Consider the following 16,270-nt stretch of genomic DNA (forward strand, 5'->3'; position numbering starts at 1 on the left):
TGAACGAAATTTGATTGTATGAACTAAATTATTTTTTTGGCATATCTCAATGCATGACCTTTAAGTTTATTTTGATACTATATATAGTTAATTGTAAATCAAGTAAATCACAAAGACTAATTTTAAATTTTTCCCTGAAAAAAATTAAAACCATACAATAACAAATAATTCTAAAAGTTCATATTATGTCCTGCTGGATTGGCACACACCGCGGTTGAGAAGGTTGGAACCCGGAATTAATTTTGACTAGGCCACTTGTTATATAGTAGTTAATGCTTCACGACACTTTCTGAATAATGATAAAACAACCAAAAAAATAAATATAAATAAACGTACACTTGTTTTTTTCGACTCTTTCATATAATGCTAGTGGGAGCGTAAATATATGCAATAAAGATCATCGTCTATCTCTGGGTCACCCTGTCTACACCAACAAACCAGCATGGATGAGACGGACGCCAAAGGCAGCAGCGAAAAGCCCTCAACTGGAGTCCTTAGATGGACACCGAAGGCAAGCCCGACAAGATCGCTTCTTTCTCAGGCGGTGACAAGCGCAGGAGTTGTCGATTTAGAGATGCAAAGGCGAAGCTTAGCTTCTGAAGAAGTAGAAGCAGATGGCAGCTTGTCCTCTACTGCCGACAGCATTTTCCCGTTTAACGTTGCTGAATCCGCGCCGCCTCTGAGGTTTGGTTCCGAAGTTGTTGCAGAATCGTTGGGGGAGCAAAGAGAAAATTACGTTCGTGCTGGTTCAGTGTCGAAGAGGGAGGGCGTTTTCTTGACGTGGAAGGAGCTGTGGGTTACGGTGGATGATGGGAAACGACGGCGCTTGCCGATCCTTCAGGGACTCACTGGGTACGCTCAACCCGGAGAGGTGCTGGCCATCATGGGTCCTTCTGGCTCTGGCAAATCTACTCTTCTCGATTCTTTGGCAGGTACAATAATATGAATAGAAAAATGCTTAGGTTTTTTTTTTTTTTTTTTTTTTTTTAGTTTTTGTCTGATATTTTTTACTTTTTCAAAAAATAATATTTACGTAGAAACAAAAAAAAAAAAAAAAAAAAAACCATAATCCTTTAGCAATTTCACTTACAAAGTTCTTGAATCTTTGAAAAATCCTTTCATTCTTATCCTTCGTGCATGGAGGGAGGAATTAATTCATGATCGATCTCTAATCTTATTATTTGGCCAGCTAAAATCGACTTTTCATGTCATTTTTACTACATAATTAGAAACATTTGAATAGAAGAAGAACAATATTTGTAGAAACTTATAGAAAAAAAAAAACAGAAGAAAAAAAAATTTATTGACGTGCTTGTATGCCCCAATAATAGGAAACGCCATGATTTTGGCTGGTCAAACATTAAGTTGTGCCGTATACACTAACCAAAAATGTTACTATGACAAACATTTTTTATTCATTATTTTGTCACATGTTTCATTATTAATAAAATAATAAATATTTATTATTTTATTAGTTAGTGAGACACGTGGCAGAACAATGACTATTAGATAAAAATGAACGACCTAAATCTAAAATTTCAGAAATTGAAATTTCCTATAAGAATTTGAATAGATCCTGATCCAATCCATATTGGGAAGAGAATTTTTTTTTTCTTTGATAATTGATACTGGCATGGCTGTAATAATGGCAGGAGTATATATATATATATATATATTATTAAAAAAATATGTAAGACCTACATATTTTTTATCTTGCATATCAAGAGAAGCATCAGACATCACACATATTAAAAAAATTATTTCAAACTTAGAAAATTCAAAATAATACTTTTTCTTGCCCTAAATTCCTTCTCTTCGCCGCCAACTTTATTAATTGTAACATGGTCAGCTGTATATATGGATCCATGTTGGCATGTTGCGTTTTTTATATTAATTCCTGAGCAATCCATCGTCCATGTTAATTTGCATTAATTTTGTTTTGTCTTTTATCATGTAAACGTCTATCTATCTCTCTCTCACATTTGGGATGTGATTTGTATTTAATATTAAGGGTCGAAAGTCGCTTTTATTTTTCTTGTTACACTTACAAAATACAATTATCTAATTCAAACCATCACACTCAAATTAATTTAAAAGATAAATAAAAATGATTATATGAGTGCTAATACAAAGACATTAAGAATAAGATATTTTGGATATTGTTAAATTATTATTTGCCCCACAAAAAAACTAATTAGTTAACATGATCTGAAACACTCGAACACTCGATCTCTTTCCTGTGTTGACCAGATCTGTAACAACCCAAAAAGAATCAACTTAAATAAACTAACATTAATAATAAAGAACCAAGGCCAAAGAAGATTAGATAACAAATTATAAAGATAGAAAAATCCAAAAGGTGGAAAATTTGGAGATACCCAATTGAGAAAAGCAAATGGGAATGTCGAGGCTTAATTATTCGAACAATCCAACTCTCAGAGTTCAGATCGAGTTCATTTATTTGCACAGAAATGGAGCCAAAGATATGAATTTTGACGGCAAAAGAAATAACAGAGAGAGGAGGAGCTAGCAGATATGTAGGTGAAGATGGTGGTGCTTATGCACATGTGGCTTGACTGCGTTGCTTAACTGCGATTTGGGGTTGGAAAAAAATAAATAAATTTAAATTGGAGTAGAGAAATGATACGTACGTGCAGTGCAGTCTTAAGCATTGAATTTAAAATTTTAAAATTTAATATTAATTTTTACTGTTACATTAAACAGTTCACGTAGCAGCTGTTTTCCCACCAAAAACCTTGTCAAAGAAAAATAAAATAAAAAGCATAACAAATTAATAAAGCCATAGATTGGAATATGGAAGCTACTGATGATCAACTTATTGCAGGGAGGTTAAGTTCAAATACGCAGCAGACTGGGGAGATTTTGGTTAATGGACGCAAAGAAACACTTGCTTTTGGAACTTCGGTATGAAAAAAGGGTCATGTATGTTTGCGTAAATATATAATGTGGTTGATCCATCGAAACGTTAACAGATAAAAATTTCTCTTATATTTTGCATGAAATAGGCGTATGTAACTCAGGATGACACCTTAATGACAACACTAACAGTAAGGGAAACTGTATACTACTCGGCACAGCTCCAACTGCCGGACTCAATGTCAAGATCCGAGAAGAAGGAAAGGGCGGAGATGACGATAAGGGAGATGGGTTTGCAAGATTCCATGGATACAAGAATTGGAGGCTGGAGTGTAAAAGGGCTGAGCGGTGGGCAAAAGAGGAGGGTTAGCATTTGCATTGAAATCTTGACACGCCCAAAGCTGCTTTTCCTCGACGAGCCTACAAGTGGGCTGGACAGTGCAGCATCTTTCCATGTCATGAGCCGCATCACTAAGCTTGCTCGCCAAGATGGAAGGACTGTTATCGCATCAATCCATCAACCGAGCAGTGAAGTTTTTGAGCTCTTCAGCAATCTCTGCCTCCTTTCCACTGGCATGACTGTCTATTTTGGCCCTGTTTCAATGGCAGAAGAGGTACAACAATTTCTTTTACATTGCATGTTATAAAATTCTTCAGTGTAGTTAGCATCAAACAAAATTTATTAATTGTAAATATATATGTTTTTTATGCAGTTTTTTGGTTCAAAAGGCTTCCCATGCCCAACTCTGAGAAACCCATCTGATCACTACCTTAGAACTATCAACAAGGACTTCGATGCAGTAAGTATATATATATACTTAATTTTCTCGTTATCTTCCCCTATTCTTGAAAGCAATCATCAAGGAAGAATTCACTTGAGCCACTTGGTTGATCTACAATAGGATATCGAAATAGGGCGTGACGGCACAAGCACTGAGGAAGTCATAAATATCCTCGTCAAGTCATACAAGTCATCTGAGACACTCCAGCAAGTTCAGCAGGTCTTATATAAGATATGCCACCAGGTATATATACAACTTTGTAGTGATTAATGATAAAATAATATTATTTAGTAGACTGTTATACAAATATTATATAACTGTAATGACATAATAGTAAAAGTTAGTTTTCGGATCAACAATAACTTGTAAAAAAAAATAAAAAATTGAGAAGTAGTTGTATAAGTGGATTATGATTAAAGAATAGTAATAATGAGGATAGCTTCTGTGTTATATAGAAACAAGGAACTTTGGAGAAGAAGGGAAGCCAAGCAAGCTTCATTACACAATGCCTAGTTCTGACTAGGAGATCTTTTGTAAACATGTATCGTGATCTAGGCTATTACTGGCTTCGCCTTGCAGTCTATATTGCACTGTGTTTATGTGTTGGGACTATTTACCATGACATTGGCTTTACTTATGGCTCAATCCAGGTAACTAATTAATGATATGAAATGTCCATTTAATTATTTTGAAAACGACAATCCAGCACATCTTGAACATCATATACTTGTAAATTTCTAGGCTAGAGGTTCAATGCTGATGTTTGTTGCGGCCTTTCTCACTTTCATGGCAATTGGCGGATTCCCTTCTTTTGTAGAGGACATGAAGGTTAGTCATTTTGTTACTTAAATCTCGAATTTATAACTATTGGATGTGCTTATAAATTTGACCCTTAATTCTTCAACTTTATCAGATATTTGGGCGAGAAAGATTAAATGGGCACTATGGCGTTGGCGCGTTTGTGATTGGAAACACATTTTCTTCTATTCCTTACTTGCTCATCATCTCTTTAGCTCCTGGAGCTCTGGCTTACTACCTTGTAGGCCTTCAAAAGAGCATCGAACACTTCGCCTGCTTCGCATTGCTACTCTTTGTGTGCATGATGTTGGTCGAAAGCCTAATGATGATTGTTGCGAGCATAGTGCCAGATTTTCTCATGGGTATCATTACCGGTGCCGGAATACAAGGTGTGATGATGTTGAATGGAGGTTTCTTCCGGCTGCCGGATGATCTTCCTAAGCCTTTTTGGAGATACCCAATGTACTACATTGCGTTCCATAAGTATGTAAACCAAGGATTCTACAAGAATGAGTTCGAAGGATTAACTTTCCCTAATATCCAAGCCGGAGGGCCTGCTACCATCACCGGTGACTATATCTTGAGAAATACTTGGGAGGTGGAGATGGGCTACTCCAAGTGGATTGATCTTGCTGTTTTGTTTGGAATGGTGGTTTTATATAGGCTCATGTTTTGGGGAATTATTAAGACTGTCGAAAAGGTTAATCCCATTTTTAAAGCTCTTGGAGCTCGGCCTCCCAAGTATTCACAACAGAGCATCGACAACTCTTCATTCACACTTTCACATGAAGCATAGATGTGGTGTTTTGTTTAATTTCCTACTTTGAAATTTGAATCTACCTAGTGCAGCAATATAAGTGCATAATACAATGGTCTTAAAGTGAATAATATATATGTATTCAAGTTGTATTTCCTTTGTTATTTGCTTTATTTGTAGTGCATTTTATTATGCTCAGTGTGTAATTAGATAGACTGCTTCCAACCTTGTGTTCGGAAGCATTTTCAACTGGTTTCTCATTCTCTCTTTTATTTGAATAAAGAATGAGATCAACCTCCTTTATAGCATTTACCTTATTTGCTTAAAAAAAATGTATTGAGTGAATAATGCATATATTGCATGATTCTCCCGTACTATATCATCTATATTCTTATTTATCACACGGAACCGATGTCATCGGCTTTCTTAAATGCCGTAGGGATTAACCCCTATAATTATAACATATATATGATATGTGCTCATACATGCATTTCATTATCATTTTTCTTAAACATTTTATGCTATGTGTGATCATGTATGATCTTTGTCTCATACTATACATTAAGCTATCGTAGTTTTTCTTTTTCAATTTTTACACAACATATCAATTTCGTATATAAAAACATAACATAAAACATATATGAAATTTATGGGCTCATATATACCATCTAATAAAAACACAATATTTTATGCATACTAAATTAAATATCCATTTTAATTGCAAATGTATCATGTAATAACAACATATTATTTCATATAATTCGAAAATTATCCAATTTAATTGCAAAATTTATCATGTAATAATAACACATTATTTCATATAAATATTGAGATGTTATGTATCAATATTTATCACTTGTATCAACTCGATCTTAGTATTTACCACATTTTAACGTATTTAAAATTGATATTGCTTATATGAAAACTTATAATTAAAATTTAAGAAAATTTATAGATAAAACACTTAAAATTACCAAGAATTTAGTCCGAAATGGTAAGAGCATTCTCATTTGGTTCGACAAGATGCTAAAATGTAAGCAAATGGAGTTGTATCCAACTTAACAATTTGGAGAAACATTTGGTGAATGAGCATTGTTCATTCACCAAATGTAAGAACAAAGGTTTATATATATATATATATATATATATATATATAAATTCTTTCTCATCTCAATAAAGAATAAATAAAAATTAAATTAATTTTTAAAAAAAATAATATTTAAATGGAATAATAAAAGTGGCAGTTGAAATAGAGAGCCGAATATATGTGCTTTGAAAAAATTGATAGTTAAAATAAATATAAATGGAATTATTATTTATTATTTATTTTTTTAACTAAAATTGAGAGTAAATTTGCTAAATTGGATATGAATACTCTAAAACCAAAGAGAGTTGGTTTGCACTTAGAAAAGAACGACGTCGTTTCCACCAATTTGTTCCGAAGCCCAAATCCTTTTGGATGTATGATAACGCCCGTGTCTGTATACATAACCAGTAAGAAACAAGGTGCCGTATTTTTCTAGAAACCTTGAGAGAGAGAGAAAGAGAGATATGGACGAAGAGGAGCACGAGGTGTACGGAGGAGAAATCCCAGACGAGGGAGAGATGGAGGGAGACATGGACTCTCACCACGCCGACGTCGACATGTCCGCCGCCGACGACGACGCCGTCAAGGTCTCCTCCCTTTCTTTTGTTTCCGATTTTCTGTTGCCTAGTTCTGGATTTTATCGAAAAATCCTAGCGATTGGTTCGACTATCGGTGCATCAAAGTCGTCAGAACATTAAGTTATTCGATTATACGATGTATGTGTGTGTGTGATGGTGCAGGAGCTGGACGAGATGAAGAAGCGGTTGAAGGAGATGGAGGAGGAAGCCGCCGCTCTCCGCGAAATGCAGGCCAAGGTCGAGAAGGAGATGGGTGCGGTTCAAGGTTCGAATCTCTTTCTTTGCAGTTTTCCTTTCCCGAGATTCGGATCTAGTTTTTGGTTTTTTCTATGGTTGTTTGCAGAGAAACGGTAGGAATATATGAGCAAGTAAGATATATACTTGAATAATTAATTCGAGATTTGAAATTTAATCTGTTTCTTTCTTTACTTGAATTCCGATGATTTATATTAGTGGCGTTGTATATTGGTGGCAATGTTTGAGATTGAGCTATATCTTGAAAATTTTCTTTTTAAGCTGTTTAGGTTTAAGATTGATGAGCTGTGGTAAGTGAGATTCTTAAGTACAATTTTTTTTTTTTTTTTTTTTTTGCGCTTGATTACTATGTAGGTGGTGATCTAGTGTTATCTAGGTGTAGTTAGAGTGAGCACGGCCTAAATGTTTCAATTTTTGAAGCTGATCCTATGCGGTACCATGTTCTATTGTTGTCAAGATAAGATATTAGTGTGCATCTTGGAGCATGAACATATATTGGTGCTTAAGATAGATTTATATCAGTGGTTAGGTTCTAATGTTGTTACGATAGTTTTGTTTATTATTATGTGATGCTATTTGTATAATTTTCTTTCTTCTGTTTTCTCCTTTGATGTTTTGAACTTACGTGGTTATGTGCCTGATTTTGCGCAGACCCTGCTAGCACAGCTGCTTCTCAAGCAAACAGGGAGGAGACAGACGCACGATCAGTGTTTGTTGGCAATGTGAGAAACAAATTTTTCTTTTTATTTGACTCTTGGCCTTCTCAAATATCCTATGCATTTACATATGCCAGTTAGATCATAGTTGTAGTATCTGCAAGGATCTTGTGTGGTTGCATGATGCGTTATCTTGGACCTTGGTTTTTCTCCTCTGCAACTTCAAATACTTATTCTGGAATCGCCTTCAAGGAAACATCTGTATAGTTTTATAATGGTTAAGTTTTATCTCATTTTATTTTTTATTGTTGTTATTATGATTGTTATTGCTGTCATTATCTTGTGAAACCTTTTAATAAAAATGCTTATTCACTTGCTCCCAAACGTTAATGTATGTGTCGATATGCCTGTAACCAATCGTAGAAACCGAATGTATCACAATTGAGATTTGTGCATAAGTGACCTATTGTTGTAAGTGCACTTGTGAGTGTTGAGTCCCACATTGAGAAAATATATAAGAAAAGAGTGCTTAATATACCTTAGTGTACCTTAGCCCATTAGCTTAGGCTTTTGGGCTAGAGTTGTGTTCAATTATGTATATTATTGTACTCTTGGTAAAAACTCTATAGACGGGTGTTTGGACGCGTCAGGTTTAGAGTTGTGTCTCCATCTGCAACTCTTGACGTGAGACATTCTGGGAAATGTAAAAAGACTCACAAGTGAGGGGGAGTTGGGTCAATGTGAAGAGACTCATAAGTGAGGGGGAGATTGTTGTGAGTGCATTTGTGAGTGTTGTGTTCCACATTGAGAAAATATATAAGAAAATAGTGCTTAATATACCTAAGTGAACCTTAGCCTATTAGTTTAGGCTTTTGGGCTAGAGTTGTATTCAATTATGTATATTAATGTACTCTTGTTAAAAACTCTATAACCGCTTTATCTCCCAACACCTATGATACATGGTAGAAATATGTTAGTTGCTTTTATTTATCTAAATTGGTCACTTATTGGTTGGAGTTACTTTATGCCAGCATAAACAGCTTATTTGCATGGTAAATGTAATATAATTACTTATCCAAAAAAAATGAGTATCATTATATTCTTAGATGCAGCATGGTTTCCTGGGTTGTTTATGGCTCTTAAGTTTCTTCTTGGCATCTGTCTATCACCCAGGAGAAGTATATCTTACTCATGATTTGGAGGAAATCCTTTACTACTGTTGCTCCTATAAGATTTTAGGATTTGCATTTACCCAAAAAAAAAAAATGAAAAGGGCTGTGTTGGTTTGGATTGAAGTTGTTTTTGGACTAGCATATTTTGAGTATGGGATCATGTTCGAAGAGTCCAATCTGACTGCGTCGCATATATTAGTTTTTTAGTTTACCAATAGAACAACAAACATAACCTATAATGGATTCTCTGTTACTAAACAAATTATTAATATTAATGATCTGCATTGGAGGAGCTATTTAGTGTTGCAATGGTGAAAGTCTTTGACTATCAAGCTCAAGTGTCCTACAACTTCATCATCAGGAAATGCTGAAGGATTGGCCTGTATTAAGAACTCTCCCCCTTGAACTTTACTTTTGTGGGACCAACATTTGGATAATGGTCTTTTGTGATTGCCAATGTGAACCCCTTCCCATATGCTTGTATAGACAACTTTTATGAAGTAGGTGTTCTCAAGCTATACTAAATGGATTTATTGAGTCTTAGAAGACCTTGTTTATGATTAAAACTTCTATCGTCAGTTAAGATATGAAAGTCTAGGATATGGTTTGTTAAAGTAGAAGTTTATAATTGAACCTTAGAACATATTGCATTTCTCATTCCTTAAAACCTTGATTTTATCTTTTGCTTTCTGATACTGTGTTAATATTTGAACCTCTAATTTTATTTTGTTTTTGGTGTGGATGTGGATACTTCTCTACTTCAGAGACATGGTTTGACTTATGTCTCGCTATGATCGCAGGATGGTTTCACTATATTTTAGCTGGATGGTTTCACCGTATTTTGTGGGTGTGCCAAAGTTATTCTGGTGTTATTTAGCTTGCATTAGAAGGGAGGCTGATTGTCTCATGAATGTTTCAAAATACATAAGAAAATACCAAAAAAAAAATAAAAGTTGAAAAAATTCTCAAAAACTGAAAAAGAAAAAAAAGAAAAAAAAGAAAAAGAAAAAGAAAAAGAAAAAGAAAAAGAAAGAAAGAAAGAATAGAAAAACATGTTGAAGGAAGGGGAAAAAAAAAATCTGGCAAGAAAAAAGAATGAAAAGAAAGAAAGAAAAAGAAAAGAAAAGGTGAAGTATAAAAACAATACGAGTGAAGGTTCTATATTGAACCAAGTCCATGTAGAAAGGAAGAAATGGAGTGGAAATATTTGATCTTTTCCATGGGAAGGCTGGAATGGGAGAAAGTATATGATGAATTAAAGACGCTTCAACTTCAAAACACAAGGGGACACATTCTTTGGAAGAGTGAAGGCAACTCACTGGCATGCAATCTTGGTTGCAGAGCCTTACTGCTGCTGGCATTGGTCTGTGGTGCCTCAAAAATGTGTCATTTGAAGATGGCGTGAGGGGTATAAGATTGCTGCTTCCCTGTGGCCTTATTTGCATAATTTTTTTCATCTGAATGAAAAATGACGATATGATTTTACTTTCTTTTTTTTTTTTTTTTTTTTAATGCACATATGATGTTTCTTCAAATTCTCTGAATATTTGCAAACTCTTTCATGGTTTACTAAGATTATCGGAGACTAGAGCATCTCTACTTTTCAAAGATAGCTCCCTTACTTTCCTAGAGCTGGTTATTCAAATATTTATCAAAGTGATTTTGTAGTCAGTGTCTCATATCTAATGAGTTGATAGCTTGATCATGCTGTCAATTATATTAACTTGGCCAAGTTCGATTTCGAATTGATATGACAGGTTGCTTCTAGTACTACCTATATCAGTACAATAAGTAGGTTGAAGGTATATAAAAAGGATAAAATTTTATGTTCTGTTTAAAAAATGCAGTTTCTTCCTTGGTTCAGTCAAGTACGCAGTAAGAAACATGGAAAAAAAAAAATGAAATTGTAAGAGTCTTTTCTAGGGCAACTTAAGGAAATTTTACACCAAATGATATCTTATATGAACAATCTATGCATCATTGATGACTACAGTTTCATCTACTGTGTTTTTGTTGCATTGCTTTTTTAATGGTAAAAATGTAACTTACATCGTATGGCCTCTCTCTCTCTCTCTCGCTCCCCCCCCCCCCCTCTCTTTTTCTACTCTCTTCTCTACAAGGACAGTATGTTCTATTGACTAATATCTGTTAGTTGCTCTAATGAATTACTTGATCCAGCTATCTTGATAGTTTTTAATGTTGATCCAAGTATTATGCAGCAAATTTCCATGATTCTTATGCTTTCTACTTACAGTGTGGTTTTGATTTGAGCATCTACATGGTGGATATTTAAGATTATCACTTGATCCTGTTGTGTCTTCCCTATAAGTTGCCTACGGGTCTTTTTTCTTTTTCCTTTTTGATATGCAGGGGTTTTACACAATGTTTGTTTGCTTAGTCATAAATTTGATTTACCTTCAAATTCTCTTTTAGCTCCTTTATGTATTGTTTCTTTTGTTCCCTTGGAAAAACTTTTTTCCTTGAAACTGCATTCAACTTTGATGTGAATACTTTTTTCACTTTGCAATAGTCTGATAGTTTTGGATGCTATTGCTATATGGAAGTTCAATGAAAGTTTTGAAAAATCAATTAGACGATCTCTGTCGATAATTTTGGATGTAACTTTGTGGTCTAATGCTTTCTTTTGGATTTCTAATTATTTAAATCAATTGATTAGCAATCAACTTCTTTTTTGTGTATACTTGTAAACAAAACTTTCTTTTTGCATGATCATTATATGGTAAAGGCTGTTAAAAAGAATTTAAAATTACTGTTGTCCAAAGAAATAAAGAGGTAATAGAAACAAAGGATAAATTATGCAACAATTTATTTTGTGATCTTAACATAAATGAGAATCATTAATTGGGTGCTTGATGCACTGATCTCTCCTAGTCTGGTGGGTGTTTCATTATGTTGTTCCATTGTGGAAAATTGTGTTTTGCATCTGTTTCCACTTTCTGACTCTTAAGGGTATGGTTTATGGTGTCTTTGTCTCACTCAATTGGCTTGAAAATTCTTGGGTTGGATGTTGTTTTGCAGGTTGATTATGCATGCACACCTGAAGAAGTGCAGCAACACTTCCAATCATGTGGGACAGTAAACAGGGTGACTATTCTGACAGATAAATTTGGCCAGCCAAAAGGTTTTGCTTATGTGGAATTTGTTGAGACAGAAGCTGTTCAAGAGGCTCTTCTTCTGACTGAATCTGAATTACACGGTCGTCAATTGAAGGTAACTTGTGTTGGATTTTGATGTGAGCCTCGATGCATAAGTAAATACGATTCTGAGAGCTCATTCATTGGCATGAGATCTTTTGGTTTCCAATCTGTAGTTTTTGATTGTTTGATATATGTATCAGGTTTTGCCTAAAAGGACCAATGTTCCTGGGATGAAGCAGTTTCGGCCGAGGCGTTTCAATCCTTACATGGGGTTCCGGTTCAGGAGGCCATATGTTCCTCCTTATTTCTACTCTCCTTATGGATATGGGTATGCCACTCAACAGTCTCTCACTTATATTTTTGTGTACCATCCCAAATATGCTGATTGGTCTTGCTTGCTTTCTTTCCTTCCCCACTTCAAATCTGCTGCAGGAAGGTTCCTAGGTTCAGAAGGGCAGCGCGATTCATGCCTTACTACTAGGAGCTCCTTTGCATCTTTCGACTATTATGTTTGACAGATGTAGACTTTTTTTTCTTTTCTTTTCTTTTTATATTTTTAATTTTCGTATGATCTCTAGATAACATAAAGTGCAGATGTTTACTGTGCATTATTTCTGTTATTATTGTGTTATTTACTGTATGACAAAGATGAAAGTTGAATTTTGTTGGTAGAATTTTATGAAGTGTTTCAACGTAAGGGGTGCCAGCGTTGCCTATATTCTGTTCTCTTGTTACAACATGCTCTCTATGTGATGACTTACTCATCCAAACACTGCTGTGTAAGTATGAGAAGTCTATGCTTTTTTAATAATTGAATTACGGACGGAAATGGCTTTCAAATTGAGTTAAAAAAAATTTCTTCGACCTAGTTTCCCTTGAGTACGTAAAAAGGCACATATTTTTAAAATAGTTTTATACAAAAATTATGTGTTTTTCACATTCTAACTGAATAATTATGTATTTCTTATATGTTAAAGAGACAAATAACAGTTGTATAGGCTGAATTTGAGAAAATTTATGTCGGTTTCAAACTTGGACAAGTTGGTTTTTAGAAGGTTTTCAGAAGGTTTTCAGGGTTTATGAATAAAATCAGTTCGGAAGCCTTTTAGATTTTTTCGAAATCAAATCCGAATCAACCCAATAATATTATTATTTGAATATTAGTAATTGCATGAAATGACCACGTTTTGTTTCATTATTGTAAATATTTTGTAAATAAAAATCTGATAGTTTATTTATTTTTATGAGAAATGTTAAATATTTCAATTTTTTTTTTTTTTTTTTCAAAAGTTGGCGACACATCATTTTAATTTTTAATTGTCTCCCCTCTTTTGTGTCGTTTACTTTTGCTGCTTCTCTATCCGTTGTCAGTCTGTCAAAAAGGAAAAGAAAGAAAAAGATTGATCCCCTGCATGTCTCTGGGAGCTCTCAATCTTTCTCTGACGTTACAGTTTTATCGGTACTTTTTCTTTTCTTTTCTTTTCTTTTTCTTCTAACCAGGCCGCAGGAAGAAGAAGGTTCGACTCATTAAACGTGATCCCAAGCCATTGAATTAGTTTGATTGTTTGTCCCGGTTTCCTATCTGGCCGTGCAAATTCTTAAAAAGGAAAACGGCAAAACAATATTTTTCATTTTAGATGCGGTGAACGTGGATCGAACACGTGACCTTCAGATCTTCAGTCTGACGCTCTCCCAACTGAGCTATCCCCGCTTGCTATGTAAAACGTGGAAAGTAATATTTGACCTCAAAAGTAAAGCCCTTTCATACCAGATCCTTTTTATCTCCCACCGTAGACCAACTCACTGGGAACTCCTTTTAAGGTAAACCCAAAATTCTTGTCTCGTCTCGCAGCCCTCTTAGTATGGACCAAGTAACTTGGGAGCTGGGCACAAAGGACAGTTTGCACTAATAAAATTTCAAACCTGAAATCATGAAAAGCACTCAAAGTCATGGCTTCTACCAACTTACCCAACCCCTTTGGGGTTTAAATGTTGGAACATTATTTTGGGCCCACTCAATACTAATGCAGTGGATATTGGCGATGGCCTGGATGCAATGGCGGATACAAAGGGGGCGGACAGGGGCTCCCGTTCCTCCAAGAGTTTTTGAATTTTTTATTTTTTGAGGGTATTTTTTTAGTTTTATTGACCCTAGTCCTTAATTACTACTTATTCACCCGTCCCTACTCTTCTTCTTCTTCTACCCATCTTAATACGAATTTTTAGATCTGTCACTGCCAGGATACGTGAAAATTAACGTGTAGCTACCAGTTTTGCATGAAAAATCTACTTGTAGGATGCAGTAACTGGCCGATTGCATGGCATCCCGGCAGCTTCTTCGAAGACGGAACAGTTTTGAGCTTAGGGAAAACATTTGTTGCATCAATGTTAGCAGTTGATCAATACTAGATACTTCTCTAAGCTCTTGAACGATTGATAATTACCATTAGGAGTAATTAATTGAAATGCACTTAAAAAAATGTCATGATTTCATGCATAGACCAGTTTTTGCTGTAAATCCTATTATAAAATATAGTTTATTTTTGTTGCTTCTTCTACTATAGTACTATTCTACCATAGTCAATGAATGATTATTAGGTGCCTAACGTACACCGGAAGAAGTAGAAGAACAATTCAAGTCTTTATAAACCTCGTCCAACCATAACATCATTTGCATGAAGAAATCAAATCATGAGCTGCTGTTTTTCACTTCAAAATTATTGTTGGCGATTAAATAATTGATAAGTCTCCAGCTCACCTCCCACATGGCTATAATAACAACTGATCAAACATCATCATCAACCGATCATACTTCCACATGGTGCCATGTACGTCTCCAACATAGAGTACTGATTGACTGAAACATATATATCCAGGCCAAGAGAAATTAAGAAGATCGAAACCCCACTAATTGGTGATTTCTTGGTTGACTTTATAACATGTAAAAGAATTTCATTTTTATTAGAAAAGAGATTCTCGTGGATGCGATATCTACGGTTCAACCTAAGAAAATAAAATCTGGCATTGATTGTCCGATAGACACGTGATGGTGGGATCAGAAGAAGACCTAAGTTTCAACGTACCCAATTATTGCCTGGTGTTTCATCTACCACTGCACGCCGCATTGGCAACTAACTTCGACCGCTTGCGTATATTTGTTCACCTAGATTTCTCATGCAAAAGACACCACCCTTTCATTTTTTGGGGGGCTCTGATCACTTAGGTAACATTAAACTAGAAGAAATTAATATATTACAATTTTTGACATGTGCATCTACAGTTTTTTCAACTACATAACAACAGGCACATGAAAGAATGGGAAGAAGAATATATTAGTCGGAGACTTGCCGAGAGTGCCGACAACGGAAAGATCAAGATCTCCGATGATTAAGTTAGCAAGGGTGAAATGAAATTTTTCTCTGAAAATGCTAACTTGATTAATGGTTGTGTGCCTACTTGAAATGAGTATTTTTCCTTCTCTTTCGCGGGGTGCTCGCCTAAGGAATATGCCTCCGTCTTATCGTGGGGCCAAATTATGACATGACGTTTTGCATGTGCTGGACTTCGCATGCTTTGACAGTTATGACAAGACCGAGGGTGGTTATCTCCGGCTCCACCCTATATGCAGCTGGAATTGGGTGCTAGTATTATATATGTATTTGTTTAATTATTAGAAGGTTACAATATTTCACTCCTGGCCTTTACTCGTTGCCGTTTTGACTCTATCCTTATCTCTCAGGGAACCATCCCAAGAAAAGCAAAGCACGCAACATTTGAGTGCAACATTTTTATATTCGCAGTACGTGTTCTTTGAGGAGGCCGCTGACCATTTTTATAAATAAACAGTAATAAAACGTCACAAGTAGATAACTTTTCACCCAGAGAAAAACAAAATTATATATGGCATTGGCAGGCATAGACCGTCATTGAGGACTTGAAGACTTGAAGATCTCTGTGCTTAATTTCGTTGTATATATCTTCGTATATGTTTTGTCATTCACTGTCTAGCTTTTAAGCCATCAAAATAGCAGTAAAAGTCAAATCTTTTTCGCCATCAATCAGGACCGCTTTTGGAATTTGGAATTTGGAAATGGAAGGTTGCATTCATTTGTGTTTCATTAGTAAGTGATGACTTATCTTGTTTCTTCAG

At 35.1% G+C, this 16,270-nt stretch overlaps 2 protein-coding genes and 1 non-coding gene across 3 annotated transcripts; 2 read left to right on the forward strand and 1 right to left on the reverse strand.

The window, feature by feature from the left end:
* Positions 1 to 442: 442 nt before the first annotated feature.
* Positions 443 to 5,311, forward strand: LOC132165874 (ABC transporter G family member 1-like). Its single transcript, XM_059576565.1, has 8 exons — positions 443 to 932; positions 2,846 to 2,925; positions 3,027 to 3,491; positions 3,591 to 3,677; positions 3,780 to 3,902; positions 4,115 to 4,309; positions 4,401 to 4,487; positions 4,573 to 5,311. Exons 1-8 carry the CDS (start codon positions 443 to 445, stop codon positions 5,251 to 5,253), a joined length of 2,208 nt encoding a protein of 735 aa, XP_059432548.1. The 3' UTR covers positions 5,254 to 5,311.
* A 1,408-nt stretch (positions 5,312 to 6,719) lies between these two features.
* On the forward strand, positions 6,720 to 12,838 carry LOC132165565 (polyadenylate-binding protein 2). Its single transcript, XM_059576186.1, has 6 exons — positions 6,720 to 6,888; positions 7,042 to 7,144; positions 7,786 to 7,856; positions 12,002 to 12,193; positions 12,321 to 12,448; positions 12,553 to 12,838. Exons 1-6 carry the CDS (start codon positions 6,766 to 6,768, stop codon positions 12,599 to 12,601), a joined length of 666 nt encoding a protein of 221 aa, XP_059432169.1. The 5' UTR covers positions 6,720 to 6,765; the 3' UTR covers positions 12,602 to 12,838.
* A 920-nt stretch (positions 12,839 to 13,758) lies between these two features.
* On the reverse strand, positions 13,759 to 13,831 carry TRNAF-GAA (transfer RNA phenylalanine (anticodon GAA)). Its single transcript has one exon. It is a non-coding gene; the product is annotated as a tRNA-Phe (tRNA).
* Between the last annotated feature and the right edge of the window lie 2,439 nt (positions 13,832 to 16,270).

This window comes from Corylus avellana, chromosome ca11, assembly GCF_901000735.1.
Source record: "Corylus avellana chromosome ca11, CavTom2PMs-1.0".
In the NCBI taxonomy this organism is placed as follows: Eukaryota; Viridiplantae; Streptophyta; class Magnoliopsida; order Fagales; family Betulaceae; genus Corylus; species Corylus avellana.

Bases quoted from the DNA above. Each gene is read 5' to 3' on its own strand.
- LOC132165874 (XM_059576565.1), top strand. From the start codon at position 443: ATGGATGAGACGGACGCCAAAGGCAGCAGCGAAAAGCCCTCAACTGGA. The intron at 3,903-4,114 runs GTATATATACAA...TGTGTTATATAG, and splicing joins TATATAAGATATGCCACCAG to AAACAAGGAACTTTGGAGAA. The intron at 4,488-4,572 runs GTTAGTCATTTT...CAACTTTATCAG, and splicing joins CTTTTGTAGAGGACATGAAG to ATATTTGGGCGAGAAAGATT.
- LOC132165565 (XM_059576186.1), top strand. From the start codon at position 6,766: ATGGACGAAGAGGAGCACGAGGTGTACGGAGGAGAAATCCCAGACGAG. The intron at 6,889-7,041 runs GTCTCCTCCCTT...GTGATGGTGCAG, and splicing joins CCGACGACGACGCCGTCAAG to GAGCTGGACGAGATGAAGAA. The intron at 12,194-12,320 runs GTAACTTGTGTT...TATATGTATCAG, and splicing joins TACACGGTCGTCAATTGAAG to GTTTTGCCTAAAAGGACCAA.